This window comes from Haliotis rubra, unplaced genomic scaffold, assembly GCF_003918875.1.
Source record: "Haliotis rubra isolate DU_JTF1 unplaced genomic scaffold, ASM391887v1 Scf295, whole genome shotgun sequence".
In the NCBI taxonomy this organism is placed as follows: domain Eukaryota; kingdom Metazoa; phylum Mollusca; class Gastropoda; order Lepetellida; family Haliotidae; genus Haliotis; species Haliotis rubra.
The window spans coordinates 594,969-614,756 of NW_025766963.1; the positions used below are offsets into that span (position 1 = coordinate 594,969).

The window sequence follows — 19,788 nt, forward strand, 5'->3', positions numbered from 1 at the left end:
TTAAAACTACTCATTTCGACCTTTAATTGACTTAAATCGACCTTTTTGACAACAGTGCACAATTCTCACCCGCGAACGAAATTTCAACCAATCAGAGCGGCGCGACTCTGTGACGTCATATGAGGAATAGCTTTGAGGGCCGATGCAGAATTCATCTACATTTTAGGGGGTAAATTATCTTGTTTACAGGCTTGTATAAACCAGGAATCGTGACAATTGTTGTGGAAAATGAAAGCTATATGTTCTCACAATCTACTGGCATTTAATTTTGTCTCCTGCTTTGCCTAGTTTCCGAGTTACAACTTGTTTTCATAGGCGCTTCTGTCACAATTGATTGGTGTCGTTAAGGCCCTATTTGTATAATGACTGATCCAAATTGATCCCATTTCTGTGTTTTTACCTCGATATTTAATCATGTCATGTAAAAATCTGTTTGTAATCTCAAAACAGTGTCGGCCCATAAGTTTTCACATGCAATACAGCAATTAATACTCCCTTGTTGTAACCCGTGTTCGGTGGTATAAACCTACACATGTTATTTGTCATCATTCACTTGATGGTCAGTTAATGAATTTATAACAGGTATAATTAGTGGTAACACACTTAGATTACCGACAAAGGTTCCCATTTGGCATTTCTTGTGTCTGGAGTAAATATTCAACATTATAAACATCGATCAAAGGATTAACCGATAACACGCTGATTGATTAATTACTTTTATCTTACACAGCGGATTTGTCAAAAGGTAGTGTTTATGTATGTAGATTTACTAATCTATACTGAATACACTCTGCCGTGTCGGTGTCTGCGTAAAAACAACGTCCTTCTTTCAAAGGATTAACTGGCAATACATTGATTGATTGCCCATTATTGGCTAACTAAATTACTGTTTTTAATGAAAGGCGGACATTATGCAATTAGTTGCCAGGTGTGCTATCTTGGGTGACCAATGAGACTATACACCAATACCTGAAAAGATTTATCACTTTTTAGTATATTAAACTGTTAAAAGACACATCATTTGGAACAGTTTTGTGGATATTGATGGATACATTCCTCAAACAAGGTAATGGCCTGATATTGTTCCTATAACTTTAATCTGTTTTAAATTTAATATTTGCATTTTGTTTTTATTCATTTTTGTCGTAGCATTCAACAGAATCATTGTTTTCGCCCGTGAAGTGTAATGAGACAGACAACATACACTAGGGTGTGTGTGCGAATTATGATTCACATTGGCAAACTATAAAATGTCTAGATATTACAGTTCTGTTATAAATTCACTATAAGTATCAGCAGATCGTCAGCTTTTTATTTAGTTTCAAAATGCATAAAAGTATGATAATAAACTAATTAGGATTATAAGACCAAATATAAAGGCGCACATTGACTAGTATCTACATACTGGTGAGTGGACATTAACCATGTGAATGTAGCAAGAAATTTATCGCGCAGTATTGTGACTTGACCCCCACCTACCGCTTCCGTGGAAGAAATCGTTATGTTATAAGTTGTGTCATGCAAAATCCTTTTGGTTATGATTCCAATACATATTTAACTTCTGAGTAGAAAGTAGTTTTGATTTTCTAACTTGATGAAAACAAACTATAATCTCATTAATTCTAACAGACTTTACGATTTTCAAAATGGCCCTGTCGGGAACATCCGCCAGTCTGAGGATAAATGCTATTTAGGTTTGTTTTCACCGAGTTACAAAATCAAAACTACTTTCTACTGGTAGTAAAATATGTATTTTATTGATGGCCAATAGGATTTTGCATGACATAGCGTATAACATAACAATTTCTCTCCTGGCAGCGAGGTGGGTGTCAATATAATACTACTTACAATATTATTGTTACCGACCACAACCTCACTTCGAGGAAGAAATCGTTATGTTACAAGTTGTGTTATGGAAAATCTTTATGGTCATCAATCATATACATATTTTACTATAACTAGTAAGTAGTTTTGATTCTTTAACTTCCGTGAAGCGATCTGAACACCAGTAAGATATCGTTTCAGGCTTCCACAACGCTTCGCCGCACTCACAAACATAACCCATTTAGCACGAACTGCGGGGTCCTGTGGAAATCTGTGCATGGTGACACCATCACCCGACCCCTAGGAGCAATTGGCGACAAAGCAGCGATTCGGCATGTCGCCGTTGATGTCGAGAAATCATCAAAATGATGAGCGTGCTACACATTTTCTATACAACTAACTGAAAATCGTTCCTCATATGACGTCACTGCAGTGCTCTGGCGACAGAGTTACGTAACCTGTCTGTGGTTTCGTTGGCTGGCGAGAGGGAAGCAGGCGACTTTTTGGCCACTTTTAATCGCTCGGTATTAATTAACCACAAGTTTTTAAAGAATAAATTTGGTGTTCCGCATAAGACTAACCATAAATCTTTCATATGTAATGGTTAAAAGAGTAACAAAAAACAAAGTTTAGTGGTTCTTTAATGAAATATCCTTAAACAAACAATCAGTTTGCAGGGATTTACATGGAATCCTGTATTCGAGGGTCCCTGGGACTCATACTCTTAATTTTCAGGGTTCCTGGACAACAATTAAACAATTAAATTGCAAATAATACCATAACCCAGTACTGTCGGAAATGCTAGAAAAATGCTTTTTGACTTATATTTAAAATTCAGAGGTATTACAGTTTATTTACTTTATTACTTAAATAACAAATATCACTTTAAGAAACATCTACCTAATGTAGACCGAGGGAATAAATTTTGAGACATGCCCTAAAATGCGTTTTTACTGATGAAAATACCAAAAACTTCGAAAAATAAGGGGTAGTGGGACGTTATTTGATACAAACATTAACTGCCTGTGTTACGTCATCAGCATGCATGGTATCGAGAGGTGAAATTGACACCTGAGCACACGCTCGGGCGAGGGGTCATCTCAATAGATGTTTTCTTCAAAATGTTGAATATGTGTACGTATAGTATACGTATTGGTTATGTGAGGGATCATTTGTGTATGTGTGTTTGTTGTGAAATAAACATACAAATTACTGTACTGTATCACTTGTGTTATCTTATCGATTGATTGTAGAAATGTGCAACGTTTTAATAAATGTTTTGCATGTCAACAGTATATTTCATTGCAAAAATATGGATATAATTCGGTCAGTTTAATCTAGTTGTGAACATTATCCAAAGATTTAACGAAGTCACTGGTGTAGCTTCTTTAGAATATACATACTACTCAAAACAAGTTAAGGGTCATACGATATCATCATGTAATGTTATTGATGAGGTTGGTTGCATCATACATGAATGAAATTTTACATTCCGTGTATGGTAGTTTATTCAAAACCATTACAGAATCTGTATAAAGTCTGCAGATAACCGTGGTGCCAATAGTCATCATGTAGTAGGGTTTTAAAAAATGAACAAATTGAAACATTGAGTGCTTCACAGAAGTGCCACCACTGTGCTTGTGGAAGATGATGTTTCATCATGAACAGCATTTGCACGTGTTCTTCGTGGGATTAGTGCTGTGCATGCTTATTTTCCCAATAAAACTTGCAATTGTCGCATTGCTATTGTCACTTGAAATTCAACAATGGCAAGACGTCAACTGAGCAAGACAGACAGAGGAAAAGCTCTTGCCTGGCCTCAGGATGGTGAACCTCAACGCAGTGTGGCTCAGAGATTACATGTGAGTGGAGAGTGCCATTGGAAGGTTATGGCAACGGTCTCGTGTCACTGGAACGCTGAATAATCGACCACGTTCTGGCAGGCCTTATCAACAACTCCTAGAGAAGACCGATACCTGACAAATATGGTCCTTCGACAACGCAAAGTAACTGCCAGACAACTCCGTGACCAACTGAGAGCTGCCACAGGTACCCTGGTATCTGATCAGACTGCCAGGAACCGACTGAGGAGGAACAATCTTTGGGCACAGCGACCAGCAGTACGACCACCACTCCTTCATCGACACACGACGGCAAGACATGACTGGTATAGACGCCATGTTTGTTGGCAACGAGCTCAGTGGGCATCAGTTCTTTTCTCCGGCAATTCTAGGTTTACTCTACGGTTCAATTATGGTAGAACTCGTGTGTATCGGCGTCCAGGAGGGAGGTTTACTGACGTTAACGTCAACCAATGTTTGCCATTTGGAGGCGGGGGTAGCACGGTTTGGGGTGCTTTTTTCCTTTCATCAAAGGACACTTCTCTATATCATTAATGGTAACCTGACCGAAAATTGCTATCTACGGGAGATTATCAGACCCCTTGTTTTGCCATGTTTACAACGTATCGGCGTCGGATCCATATTCGAAGGTGGCAATGCCCGACCACACCATGCCCGTGTTAGACAGAACAATGTTCAGCACATGGAATGGCCGGCATATGCAGCAGATTTATCCCCCATGGAACATGCTTTGGACGAGTTAAGACGTCGGATTCGTAACAACCACGCCCCTTCAAACAACCGTGCAGAACTGGCCCAGTATCTCATTGCAGAATGGCAGGCAATACCCCAAGCCTTCTTGCAACGTCTGGTGAACAGTATGAGACAGAGGTGTACTGCGTGTCTTACTGCTCGAGGTTGTTGCATCCGTTATTAGTCCAATGTTGGCGTTTGAATTTTCACTTCTGACAGTAGGTCACTTTGACCCAATATCTGGCATTCCTGCTGTTTTTGTCTCCCGTTGTTGTTATGATGAAATGTTGGCTCGAGTTGTTTCATGATCGCTACCTTTCACTGTTATCTATATTTGTAGTTATGGCCATTAAAAGTTGTGACCCTTAACTTGTTTTGAGTAGTATATATTCTTCTTCTCCTAAAGTTTGTAGACCGCCCATCTAAGTACTCCCTTGTCAAAGTTGTCAAGGATAGTTTTACGTCCCGGTTTTGCTTTTGAGACGGTCCCCGTCTTGTCTGATTTGTTTACAATATTGTAAACTTGTTGGTAAGACATACCAACAGCTCTACAAGTTCTGTATTAAACCATTTCTATACTAATGAAAGGTTTACCTCTGTATTTTTCAAGCACAAAAAACTTATAAACCTTTGCAACAATCGTCTGCAAATAGTTGGCCATAGTGGACGCTGTGATAAAGATGTGCATGCATGACGGGAAACTTATTTATCAAGACTTAACATTTATATTAATATTTCTTCAATAAAGAAACGATAATTAAGTAAAGTAACACAAACATTCAACATTTATTTGTTTAAGAAAAACGTTAATTTATATTTTTACACCATCTGTATTATTAGCATAAATGTAAAGACTATTTCAGATTTCTCTTGTTCTAACTGAAAAATCTTGAGTTGTTTTGGTACCAAATGCTCTCCTGTAAACTGCCCTTTAAATGCATGGGAATGTTAAATCAATTGAAATAAAAATTAGGCACACTATAGGTGAGTTGATATATTGACAACATAATACATTTATCACCTTTCTAAAGATATTAAGGCTAAAAAGCATTTTTCTAGCATTTCTGACAGTACTTTAGTAGTAAACTCAGTGATAACTTATTGTCACTTGATTGGAATTTTTACAAAAAGTATTTGGACTTTTTCTGAGTCCCTGTGGATGCGCTAATAAATTTGGTTGTGTCCATTGTCAATTTTTATGCGTATAGGACACAGGAATTCGCGTACTGTAAATCCCTGAGTTTAGTCCTGTCATGTTAGTTCATTCTCACTTACCCACCACCCTAGAGTTATTACAAAGCATTAGGGAGTATTAGTGTTCTTATTTCGATATGGCTGGCCTATGAAGAGCTGAGTATGTCCCATCCCAGAAAAGTGCGCCCCAGGGCCCCTATTCTCGAAAGGATCCTAGCCCTAGGATATCCTAACTTTGATCCTAGGGTCTATGATAGGTGTCCTACCTTATTCTCGAAAAGTATCCTAGAGCTAGGATATCCTAACTTAGGACAAATACTAGGATAGGTTCTGACTTGTCCTAAGTCTATCTTAGTGGAAATCAACATGGTGTGGTTCTTGTTTGTTCACCAATTTTGACGTTGTCAAACAAAATAACTCGCCTAAACTACATTTGAATTTACAACAGCACACAGTGACAGCCACCATATAGCTGGAATATTGCTGAGTGCGGCGTAAAACTAAACTCACTCACTCACTCAATATCCGCATCAAAGAACATGAGACATCCACAAACAATACAGACACCAAATCAGCCATTTCGGAACACATCACCAAATTTCCTCAACACAACATCAACTGGGACACTGTCAAAACTCTTACAAACAACAAACATGATTACACTGAGCGCAAATTGGCCGAGGCATTACAATATGCCATTATAACCCCTCTATTAATAGGGATCATGGGTATTTCTTCCCATCAGCTTACAACCACCAAATCCACAAATAGTAGATCCACACAACCCATCCTGGCTTATCATTTACCTGCCTCACCACTGGTTTCCCTCTAATTAATCCCCCACCTCCTTGGCTTCTGTCTAATTAACTTACATCCACTAATTGTCATGGTAATCCCACTCATCCCATATATGTTATTTTAGCTCATCATCATGTTGAATCAGGACAATTTAATGGATATACAACTTCTTTATTCTGTATTGGCGAAGTTTCCACATAGATTCTAATATCATTGTCAAGCAAGTGGTACATGAGAAGTAATTTTAGGTGATATATACATGAGATGTTTGGACAATAGATGAGGGATGAGGCGAAAATGAGTTGTTTATACAATAGAAGAGGTTGATAACACAGAAACTATACAGGATTGAGTAGGAGATTGGAAGCCAGTAGAGAGGAAGTACATGGTTGTATACATACAAGATTAAGGACATGATGGACAGTCAGTAGGGAAAGATTATATAGCTACGTATACTGAGCATGCGCGAGAACAGAGCAGATGTTTGAAAGAAGGCTCTGAAGAAATTATTGACTGAGTTTTATGAACATGTGGACTGTGAAAGTGTGCGGGTAGTTGTTTTAACACCTATACTTTAACCCATGTCTGTCATATCTGTCTAGGTTGTTTATATAGGGGATAAAGAGGCTGTGGGAGGCCAGTAGTGAAGTGATATTACACAAGGGATAGTGTACAATGGTTGAGTGGGTTACATGAAATTAATTAGCAAGTGATGATAGGCCTTGGGGATGAAATATCCTTCATCTCTGTTGGCTTTCAGGTGGTCAGCAATGGCGGATTTAGAGTCGTGTCGTCTACAAGATAGAATGAGACTGCGGCCAATCCTATGTTGGTGAAATTTCAAGACCAGTCACCATTAGGATCAAAGAACAGTTACACCAGGCCTCAGTAAAAAACAACAACGCTAAATCCGCCATAGCTGACCACCTGAAAGCCAACCCAAACCACAACATCAGTTGGAACACCACCAAGGTCATCGAAAGGAACCAGGCTGACTTCCAAACCCCAAAACTACTTGAAGCGGCCCACATAAAGAAGATTTGCCCTGCTATCAACAGAGATGAAGGATATTTCATCCTCAAGGCCTATCATCACTTGCTAATTAATTTCATGTAACCCACTCAACCATTGTACACTATCCCTTGTGTAATATCACTTCACTACTGGCCTCCCACAGCCTCTTTATCCCCTATATAAACAACCTAGACAGATATGACAGACAGATATTCTTGTTACGTCTCAATGCATGTACAACATAAGATAACAAAATAACAAATGATCAATAAAAGCACATGCACCATTCCTTATGGAATTATGAGAGACTAAATCTAATATATATACAGGCTACTAAAAGTCACAGAAAAATGTTTGCGTGATACACAATTGCAATGTAACTATTATACAGCAACAATCGCCTTCTAGATAATAAGGTTTTGGCAACACTACTAGCAACTTCATAATTTGACATTAAGAAACAAAATTTTGCTCTTCGGTAAGATTAAAAAATTCACCATAAATAGAACAAGCATTGGTAAACAATTCTGATCGCAGGTCATGGTACATCAAGCACGTAAGTAAAACATGTAATTCATCTTCAATACAGTTATCATTGCACAACGGACATGTGCGTTCTTCCAGTGACATTGCCCAAATTGGGGTGACTTGAAACAGGATCGCTTGCTATCACCAAATGCAGCAAGATCATTGGGGTTCCTTGAAACCATAGCAGAAATTTGAAAATTAGGTCGCACTGGCTGGGACTTGTCGGTCAGTCAGATTTTTGCAAAACTGTGCTCAGTTGGTGTTTTTGTTATATACAAAAACAAGTAAGTGATATGTATACATTAAAAGGAGTGTGAATGCAAATGATTTATTTTGTTTACGTCAAGCTGGACAGCGAGTATCCTGGGGAAAACCCGGAAAGTAGTTCACATGACCCAGATCGGCTCGAAAACGTTCACACACGTATGAACGATGTTTACACACGTATGAACGATTTGAAGGGTTCAAGGGAAATGAACCTTGAAATTTAGATCACATGACCGCTCTCTCAACCAACCAACGTTCGGAAATCTGTGTAAACTTCACAGTGCGAAATTATTTAATAATCGATGAAAAAGAATTTATTTCATACTGTTTGGAAAGAGGTGGTTGGGAATCTGAAAAAAATTCATTCATAAGTAAGACATTATGATAATGTGTAAGGGGAGAAAATCTATCATAAATTACGAATTGATCCAGCTATAATTGTTGCCATTCATGTGGTCATGTCAGACTAGTGTAAAAATCAACCAATATAAATATTGCACCAAATATATTTGCTATTTGCATCTTCTGAAAATTGTATTGTTATTCATCAGTATTACAATTTGAAGCTATTGTGAATGTGTCTATTGTTACTACACTTTTAAGACACCATTTCAAAATAAATTTGAATTAACTGCACTCCAGGTGTTCCTTATTTATTTGGGTTAATTGGTTGCTGTTGTATGAATCCTGTATGTTAGTCTGATAATATGTTCTCCGTAAAAAGGTTTTCAGTTACAGTAGTACAAAATAAATACACCAGGGGCCGTATTTATCAAAAAACTAAGTTTTGACTTAAGAAAAAACTTAAGTTTCTTAAAACTTACTTAGCCAAGTCAAAAACTTAAGTTTGTATTCACAAACGGGCTATGTCTGCCGACAAAAACTAAGTTGATTTCGCCGAACGTGATCACTAGGACTATCCCGGTTATTTTTAGCCTGCCAGTGGAGACCGCCTCCGTGGTGTAGTGGTTAGAGCATCCGCCCGGAGAGCGGAAGGTCGCGGGTTCGATCCCCGACCGCGTCATACCAAAAGACGTTAAAATATGGTACTTGTTGGTCCCTGCCTGGCGCTCGGCATTAATGGGTACAACAAGAACTGGTCGGCTCGGAGTCAGTATAATGTGTCTGAGTGGGGTATTCATGCTGATATCTCAGTGAGCTAGCACTATAAAACCAGCTTCAGTCTGGGCTAGTACAAGCAGCCGCACATACAGATACACACGCATGCACGTCATATGAGCAAAATATTGTCAAGCACGACGTTAAACCCAATTTCACCTCACCTCACCTGCCAGTGGAACTCTTTTAACTGAGAGACAGAAAAACATCCTCGGGGGAAATTCCCGGACAGCCCAGACGATACACGAACAGCATCGAATAGATACCATGGCGGACAAAATGAAGAAGAGGCGGCCTGATTTCACGAAAGAGGAGTCTCTGTTGCTACAATAAATCAATTTAATGGTATAGTAACACAGTACTGACGATAGTTTCAAATATTGTATTCCCCATGCAGGTATCATAAGTCCATTCAGGTAAAATAATTATTCACCTACAATTTAGTCAAGAAAGAACTTGAAAAAAAATCATCTAGTTTTGTCTTGCACTTTGTGTCCCCCTCATGTTTATTGATATAAATAGTTTCTAAATGATGATGTGGCGATTTGTTATTCCTCTGCGATTGGTATCACGCAGTTACGTGCACATCGCAATCACCAGTCGGTACAACTGAAAATAAATGCGTGAATTAATAGCCTGTATCTATAAAACTGATTCGATAGGGCAAAACATTTTAAACAGAAAAAATACCAAACAAATAATTTTATCACATGAATAATACAAATTTGTTTGGTCCATATCCACTCGAGGAGAGCTATCTTGATCTGCATATATTACTTATGTCAAGTTATGATCTGAATTATCCAGCTCAAGAAATAACAACACTACTCCCATGTGGAAGTGGATGATTTGAATCCAGGTCACAAAATACGTTGAGTCTTTTGCTTTGTTCATATGTTGATAAAGTAAACGTGAATGACTTGCCTTGGTAATATTTCCACTATTGTGACTTTAGAGTGGCTTCCCTTCATAACTGCTGTGCAACATGGTAAACGTTGACCTAGATGTCTAGGTCATATGACTTATCGTGATGTGTCATGAAGAACACTCATTACTCACCCTTCAGTCCGTGGATATGCTTCAAAAAAGTATTTGTAGCCCTCTCCCATTTCTCAGCAATTCTCCTTAACTACTGGACAGTTTCTTAATGTACTGTGCAAGGGAAAAGTGAAACCAGGAAGTACATTGAGATTTGTCGCCATTATGCAAATGTGTCCTTACCCAATTTAGCCTTGTTTTGATGTAGATATGAATATTCATGAGGCCTCATTAAGAATGGTCTAAAATCCAGCAATAATTGAAATGACGAACATTGGATGAAAATCATTGAGATGAACAGTCACAGGATTAAACATGTCTCCACTCCGTTCCCTTAACACCCAGTGTTCAATTTGTGGATGCTTGAATTTTGTTTGTATTCATTTTATAAATGATGACATAGAATATGACCAAAACTGGATAGAAGTCACTCACATAAACATGTATTAATTTCTACACCTTTAAGTGGAAAGATAATTCCATGTCCTACACTAACTCATTTTTTATATGATACAGATACAACATTACTGAGGAGGAAGAGAAACGACGCAATGCAGAAGTTCTGTTAGAGAAAACTAAGGACCAGCTTAAGCGAAAAGAAGAGAAATATACCAGGTATGATTATTTTTGGTTTACCACTTGCAATGCATCTTTCTCTACATTGAGACAAAATTGATGGACAAAATCATGATTAACCTGTACATAACCAAAGCCCTAACTAAATAATCATGATTTATATTTCAAAGTCCAACAATTCATTTTTAATTAAACCAACTTATACCCTAAACTATGCTTGTCATATCATTAGTAGGGCTCCATGCCTATTGTAATTGTTCAATTTGTTATTATTTATTATTATTATTCTGCCGTTTTTGTTCCAATCATAACTCTCAAGAACCAGTGGTCAGAATCTCTTCACAAATATCAACAATGTGCACCTGTTCCTGGAGCCATTGCCACAAAATCTCAATGTGCTAGGCTCAAGGACAAATGGTAGATAATTCAAAATGAGTTTTATAAATATTCAATTTCAAGTCCAATTATCTCCGAAACTACTGGTCCAATGAAATCGAAATTTGTAGTACAGGTCTGAAATCAGATTCCCTTCTATTTCAAGTGGAGAACGGCATAGTATCGACCAATAGCTTCCATATTTGGTATGTGACTCCGTCATGAGATGACGATCATTTTCAAAGGGATATTTTCAGCCATTTGGCCTCATCTTGCATTGAAGATTACATTTTCAAGTTGCCATAGCAACAAAGGTTGAAATGTGATTGGCACTCTTGTCACAATAGGGTGCTGACGTGCTGTAAACTGGCAAATAAACTGACTTAAAAAACCCTTAACATCATGGGGAAAGAACATTCAACATCAAGGAAAAGAAAAGTTTGTGTGGACTGCAAGAAGACCTTCTCCATCTTGGACCCACACGCATTCTGCATAGACTGCATTGGTCTTTGCGATTCGACAAGGACAACTTTGCTAACTGTAGGAAGGTGGGGTCCCAGAGCCTCACGGAGAATCAGGCCCAACTTTAGCTGAGTGATCGAAGAAAGAAAGACCTGTTAAGAAGGCACACAAGGCTTCCTCTTTGATTTCTGAGCATGTAGATTTTCTGGACACGCCCTCTGACTATTATTAACGTGAGAATTTGATGTATTTCATCTTTTGGACGCCTCCAGTGGTTTGTCAAAAAAACACACCATCTGTCTCATCTTGAGTGGTGGTGGTCCTCGTGATTCATCGAACCAGCAAGATTCGGCGATCCCTCATGCATCGACGATCCCTTTGCATGTGACCAGACGTCAGACTTCAACTCGTTTGGCGATCCCATCTACGAACCACCCACCATTGGTTATTACGGCACAGACTTCGGCTGCACAATCGTCCAGTTCTTACGACCTACCTTCGTCGAACCTGCTGATTCCCGACCCACGTTCTAACATGTTAGACTTGGCTACTGCACCCCATCTTCCGAACCTTCCTATAGGTTTGATGAACCTCATCTCTTCAGCGATCCCTACAGATCTGGCGATCCCAGTCATCTGTATGACCTCCCATAGGCAGCAGCCGTTCAGTGATAGAGTTACCCATACGTCGCAAGCTACCAGACCGACACAGCTGGCTCTACCTGTATCGTGGGATCATTCCCAAGATACCCAGTCTCACTCCAATATTGACTTTGATATGATGGTGCAAGCTATGTTGGTAGCTTGGAAGCAGATGCAGCAATCAGAAACACCTTCAGATCAACGTCCTCAAGTCCAACCTCCAAGTTCGGCGATCTCACCAGCAAGGGTTATCGAACCTCTACGTCATCACCCACATATTCAGAGGACTTATCCACTCCTGAAGTTCAGTATTGACTTCATGGATATGACGCACATGCTGGCCTGCATAGCTGATAACTTGCATTTGTCCAAGAGCAAGACTTCAGACGACCTGTTGTCTACCTTCTACATGAAAGAGTGGGATTTATCTACTATCATGCTACCTCCTCATCCCTGCATAACTCTTAATAGCGGGGTTCCTTGAGACGGACTTCAAGAATCTAAAGAGGGTCATGGATAGCATCTCAACCCTGAAGTCTCTCTGACGGATGCGCATGTCCATGGTTTCGCAACCCCGGTCACCTCGCCACCTATGCGACCCGTGAAGGTCTGGGTTAGAATATTGATCTTCAGTAACCCATGCTTGTCGTAAGAGGCGACTAACTGGATCAGATGGTCAGGCTCGCTGACTTGGTTGACACATGTCATCGGTTCCCAATTGCGCAGATCGATGCTCATGCTGTTGATCACTGGATTGTCTGGTCCAGACTCAATTATTTACAGACCGCAGCCATATAGCTGGAATATTGCTAAGTGCGGCGTAAAACTAAACTCACTCACTGCCCACCTATGCATGAAGACATCTTCATACTCTACCCTAAACGGAACAACACTCCCTTCCTCATCGAAGATCGGCAACTGGTACATTTAGATGCAACGATCTGGAGAACCCTACCTGCTACCAATCTCATCTTATCTGCTACAGAGGCGGAAGCTATGTCAGTCGCCCACACCTCCACTCAAGAACAAGCACACATCCAGGGAGCTATGGCAGTTGCACACGAACAATTCCAGACTATGCTGGATCAGATCAAGACTTTCTTCCTGGTAGCACTGGCTCCTACTGCTTGTATGTCGGAATTCAATGCCCTGGACGTTAACTGAATTCAGTTTGTGAGGGAGAATCTCTGCAAGGGTTTTCCTGGGTCTTCGTTTGGACTTCATAGCGAAAAAATCAACTGCCAAGGAAACCAGATAGATTCTTCACTATACCACCGTTCACCACCATACTCTGGCCTGACGACACAGAAGATCTCTCACCCTGCCCAGTAAGAGCACTGAAGATATACATCACTGCCTTGCAAGACCGTCGCAGATTACATAAGCATCTGTTTATCCCACTGTCAACGGCTTCTTCAGTGGAAGTCTCCCGTGCCACGTTGGGTCTTCTGGATGAGATCAACCATCCTGCAAACCTACACCTTGGTCGGGCGTCCCCCTCCAGCTGTGTCGAACCATCATGAGGCTCGGGCCCTGGCATCTACAATGGCTCTGCACAGCAACTGTTCATTGACATTGATTATGTAGGGATGTTTCTGGAAATCAGAGACGGTCTTTGCTTCCCACTAGTGACTACCAACACAACCTCTCATTGACAGACGTAGAAGGACTCCAACAGTTTTGTCCTTTGGTACTGGCACAGCAGCTGTCCTCGGCCGACAACGCAGATAGTGACATCCTCTGTCCATGGAATCACTGTTACATTGAAAAAGTGAATAAGGTGTATTCATTCGACTTTATCTGGGTTCTACTTTTACTTGGGTACAGATCTACCTCACCTATAACGACACTGGGGCATTGCAGTACAGTAGCCGCTGGAGAGGTGATCAACACACATACTCATTGACCTCTACTCTAACCAACAATCAGTGGAGTATGAATACCTAATTCCTGTGGATTTTGATGTGTTCTGCTCCTGGTTGCTGGACACATCTTTGATCAAGCTAAGCAATGGAGCAAGAGTCATTTGATGTCGTTTGGAACTGAACGTTAAACATATGAGCTAACTGAGCCATTCTGCCTTACACCTTTATGTGTGATCGCGGGGGATTGTTTCGAAGCAATAGCTGGCCAGACTACAGTCGCAAGTTTCCCTGCTTTGCCCTGATTTCCAGAAAGCCCCAGTTAACTACAAGAGTTTACTAGGGCTTTCTGGAAATCGGGGCGAAGCAGGGAAACCTGTCTCAGTTCCGTCATTTGTCCTCTGACAAATGATAAAGTATGAAAACCATGTAAACCTGGGAGCGCCCACTCCCTGGGAGTTTTGTGCGTTGGGGTTTAGAGAAGCATCCCAACAAAATTGATCTATGCAGTCAATCTGCAAATTGCAGTAATAACCGGCCTCCTTGTGTAACGTCATCACCATCATCACGGTTGTCATCCATGGCCCACTGTCCAACCGTGGAATAAATACAGAACGTGAGACAGGACAAGTTTAAACATTTGAAAATTTTAACTATAAATTGTATACAGTCAAACCCAAATGTCTCGAACTCGGATGAAACGTATTCTCGGTTGTGTCAAACCCGCCGATTTGCTTATATTTATCATTAATTTTACCTTGATGTCTCGAACTAAATGTAATGAATTCCCGGTTGTGTCTAATCATTTTAGGGTCCCCAAAAGCTTTAATAAGTACAAATATACCTTTTTGTCTCGAAATATCACAGTTGGTTCTTCCAACTGAACACAATCAAAAGTCATGCTAATAAATGTACTAGCAAAAGATCAAAAGTGAGGATTAACGGATTCAACAATCAAGTGGCATGTTTAACTACACATCTATATACACACATTGTCATCACATTTACCAATTGATTTATTTCTCACACAATTAACCTTACTTGACCATCTACGTTAGCGGTCATGTGATTGCCTTGTGAATACAAAATGAAAAGTGAGTAAAACGGATTTGGATTATCTAAATTGATGTTTTGTTTTTGGTTTAATATTTAAGATGTAAAATCAAAATTTGTAATCAGTACGATTAGTAACATGGCAGAGCAATTCAGCAAAGGACCCGGTCAGTCCAGAGGGATAACTGGATTGCATGTTCCGATTCATCCTCGATGATCTCCATGGTATACGTTACGATCACTCTCCACTATTACCCTGGATGCATCCATGGCTTGGCCCGATAATTATATTACCTCCCTTTGCTGGCTCAGCATTCTCACAGTAGCCAATCAGCTAAGCCGCCGTTACATCCGAGCTTGCCAGTGCAACAAAGATAGCGGTTGCAGTCGTGAAGGTTTGTTTGCAGTACCACTCATATTTTTTGGGAAATCATACAGACAAATTGACAGATCTGAAACTTAAAAAAAAAATATGAAAGAACTCCTTCTACCTCTTTCAGAGTACATCTGCATCCATCAACTGTGTTGCTAAGTTTAAACGGTTAGATAATTTAAGAAGCGAATGTGAGTTTTGATTGGTTCGCTCAACTTCCCAGCGTAGACACCTGATTGGATAAAAAGCCAGCCAAGGGGGGAAATAAAATCATCGGGCCAAGCCGAGTGATCATAACGTATACCCTGGAGATTATCGAGGATGGTTCCGATTTTGTGTGTGTGTAATAGTGGTGTCAACTAAATGGGATCGCTTGTGAGTTTGTTAAATTACATGTATTGTTATCTTTTTTGTATGCATATTTATTTGTCATGACAAATAAAGTGATTGAATTAATTGACATTTTTATATATGTATTTGAATTTAATGATCAGTACAGCAGTAAACATTTATTGCAAAGATATATTTTTTGTATATATAGTCTACTGTAGAAAAACGATGTTTTTGAGCACTTTGGTTGTGTTGGTACTTGTTCATTTCTATGCTGGCAGATGTGTCGAACATTTGCATATTTAGAAATTTTCCCTTTGTCCCGACAAGTTTGACACAACAGTGTTTGACTGTATTTATATACAACAGTGTTTGACTGTATTTATATACTTATCCTATCTCACACAATGGAATCCTCTGACCTACCCCGCTACACAGATTACGACTATTTGCTCCAAGACGAGAAAGACTACACAAAGGGATCACATGATCAATCAGAGGACAAGCTGCATGCTTTTTTAGGAGCTGCCAGACTGTCCAGTTATGGAAACATCAGTGGTGTGTGCGGGCAAATAATACAAGAGAGGCCAAAAACTTTAGTTACAGTTCGTTTCTACACAGCTGTCGAACACGAGAGAGAGTACAAATGTGAGATAGGATAAGTATATAAATATACAATGTATAGTTATAATTTCATATTATAGTTTCAAATTGTTCTAGACCAAGAAGTTTTGTTTTATCAAAAACTGCTGCTTAGGAGGTACACCATCTATTGAAGCATAATGCTAATTATCGATCCCCCACCACAAAGTGGGAGGGCGATATAGGGCGTCCTTCCGTCCATCAGTCCAAGATGATGGGGAACAGACATTCTAAAAAACCATTGTAGATAGGGAAACCAAATTTGGTGTGTGTTTTCAGGATATGAATGCCTTGATGGAGTTCGAAAGAGAAACTATGTTACAATTTGTTATAGAGTTATGGCCCTTGTCATGCGTTTCTTGACTGAGTGCATGGTATCCAAATGGGGACAGAGTTTCTCAGAAACTGTTATAGATAGGGAAACCAAATTTGATATGTGTTTTCAGGACATGAGTGCCTTGATGGAGTTCGAAACAGAAACCGTGTTGTGTGTTTTCAGGACATGAATGTTGTGGTGCAGTTAAAATACAGGAATCGAATAGGAACAGAACACTGAGGCAGTTAATATTGACAACTATGTCTTCTTGTTCTTTCTATCTACATCAGCCTCTGCTGGAGGCTGCAAGTACAGGTCTTGATTGATATGATTCCCTTGAAGGAAGGCTACCTTGATATCAATGGTATTCAGTTCCAATTCCATTGTGGATGACAAAGAGATGACTATTCTCAAAGTGTCCTTTCCTGTGGGCAAATCACTTTGAATTTCTTCTTTCTCTTCAAAACCTTGCACAACTAAAATAGTGCTTTTATTAATAGTTTTTCCATGTTTTTCTGTGAGGACGCATTGAGTTGTCATTCATGGTTGTCCTTATTTTGAACCTATTCATAGACATTAATGGTTTCCCATAGTCTAACTCCTGATTTTATGCATCTTCAGTTTCACAAGACTTTTAGTCCACTGATGTAATAAAAACTTGTCAACACTGTCCTCCCTCTTTATTATATTTCCACAGACGGTTGATATAACTTGTGTGAACTGTACAATTTCCCATGAACTCAACTCACAACAGGTGCAAGGTTAATTGGCTTGATTTCTTTGTTATCGATGTCTTGAACTTAATCCATGCTCCATTCCTTACTTGAATTTCTACCTCTACTGATGACCTTTTAACGTCTCCAAGTTTGACCACTGACAAGCAGATATCGGATGTCCATCTTGGGGGGGGGGGGGGAATGCTAATCCACATACTGACATCAAAGACACCAAAGGCTTTTCATAGATCATTCAAACTTCCTTCATTGTGGGAAGAGAAGTCCTAAATCATTTTTTAGTAAATTAAAACATTTTCCATATCCGCTACTATCAAACCATACATTTACTGTAGTGTGAGATCATCCTATGAACATCTTTACCATATATAGTGGTGTTGGTCTTCAGCACCCCATGCTTGTCATAAGCAGCAACTCTCTGACTTGGTTGACACATGTCATCGTACCCCAACTACATAGATCAGTGCTCATAATATTGATCACTGGATTGTGTTGTCCAGATTTGATTACCACCGCCATATAACTGAAATATTGCTGAGTGCGGTGTTAAACAACAAACAAACAAAAACATGTCGTAAGTTTGGAAGTTTACCATACATGATTCAGCTACTTTGCCTAAAGTGAGCATGCAGGAAATGCCACCTGCTCACCTATTATACAGAACACAAATAACTACAGCTCTCTTTTCATATGTTACCTCAGAAAAACTCTAGCTCAAAGTTACAGAGTCAGATCATCCAACAGTTCTGGCAACGATGGAAGAATGAGTACCTGACATTCTTTGTGAATTCCACTGCTGATAACAATCAAATTATTAAATGGGCGATGTCACAACAACTCACCAAGAATCAATTGGAAAGTAGCAGTTCTCAAAAGTCTTATAAATGGAAATGACAAACTTGTCAAAGCTATTCTCAAGAGCAATAATGGTGTGATCAACTGACCAATTTTCAAACAATATTTGCTTGAAATTCAATCTGTGACAGTGGTGTCATATTGTAGATTGACCTTTCCATTGTGACATTCAGTGATGTCATATACTTTTCTGAGATCATACTTTGTTGTTACGTTGTCAGTTGAACCAGTTTGCAGTCCCTGTTTCAAGTCCCTACTTGAATATACAGTTTATAGTAACCACCGCCTTCTATCATTATCTTACCCAGTACAGCCTTATGCATGTCCGCAGATCTACAAGCACCCTTATAGCTTGCCTCAAGGAAGGCAATCTACATTCACCCGAATATTAAAGTACTGTTATGTATGGTCCTTGAGGCTAACTGTGTTTCAGAATGGTTGACATATTGTTCCTTTAATATTCTTAAGATAGCAACATTAGAAAGTGTAGAAAATGTGTAAAAAAAAGTGTATTGGATAAAAGAATGAAATTGAGGTATAAATATGTATGTGCATATGACTCTTTTGTCTAATTTGTACTTTTACAGTTCTATTGAAGACAAGCAGAAGGCGGAACTTGAGAAGAGAAACATGCTGATGGAATTGAGAGCTGTCAACAATAGGATTAGAGAGGTACAGTTGCACAATCAGTTTGTTCAGAGCAGGAAAGAGTAAAATATTGTTTAATTGTTCAACACTAACTGTGTGGACTTGTCATTCTGAGCCTGCACATGTTGCTTGACCTGTGGGACAACTGATACCACCTTCATAAATATGTAAATACAGATAAGTTTAGTCATGGATTGTAAAAAGTAAAAAGCATTGATGTTGATGAGTTCCAGTTTGAAATTGTTGCTCACCCATTTGCTCCTGGTGTGTAGAAATGTTTTTGGGCTGCCAGTAAATGACAAGCACAATCCCGTTGCACTTCAGTGATTCATATTTAGATATTGTAATGGAATGGTCAAACACTGATTGATAATTACAAATGGAAAAAATACTAAAATAAATGGACATTGCCACCAGTCAAAAACTATAACAAGATATATACCAGAGCTTGGATACAAGGTTAAGTGGAAATATATCATGAGGACATCACAAATTACAAATGTCAAAACTAGCAAAACACTCAACTAGTCGATAAACTACTATTT

At 39.3% G+C, this 19,788-nt stretch overlaps 1 protein-coding gene across 1 annotated transcript in view; it reads left to right on the top strand.

Moving 5' to 3' along the window:
- The window catches only part of LOC124282195 (ankyrin repeat domain-containing protein 26-like), an 895,780-nt gene that overhangs the window by 358,899 nt on the left and 517,093 nt on the right, over window positions 1-19,788 (top strand). Inside the window, exons 21-22 of the mRNA XM_046718159.1 lie at window positions 10,893-10,991; window positions 19,183-19,267. Coding sequence (XP_046574115.1) covers window positions 10,893-10,991; window positions 19,183-19,267 — 184 coding nt within the window. The remainder of the gene's footprint in view (window positions 1-10,892; window positions 10,992-19,182; window positions 19,268-19,788) is intronic.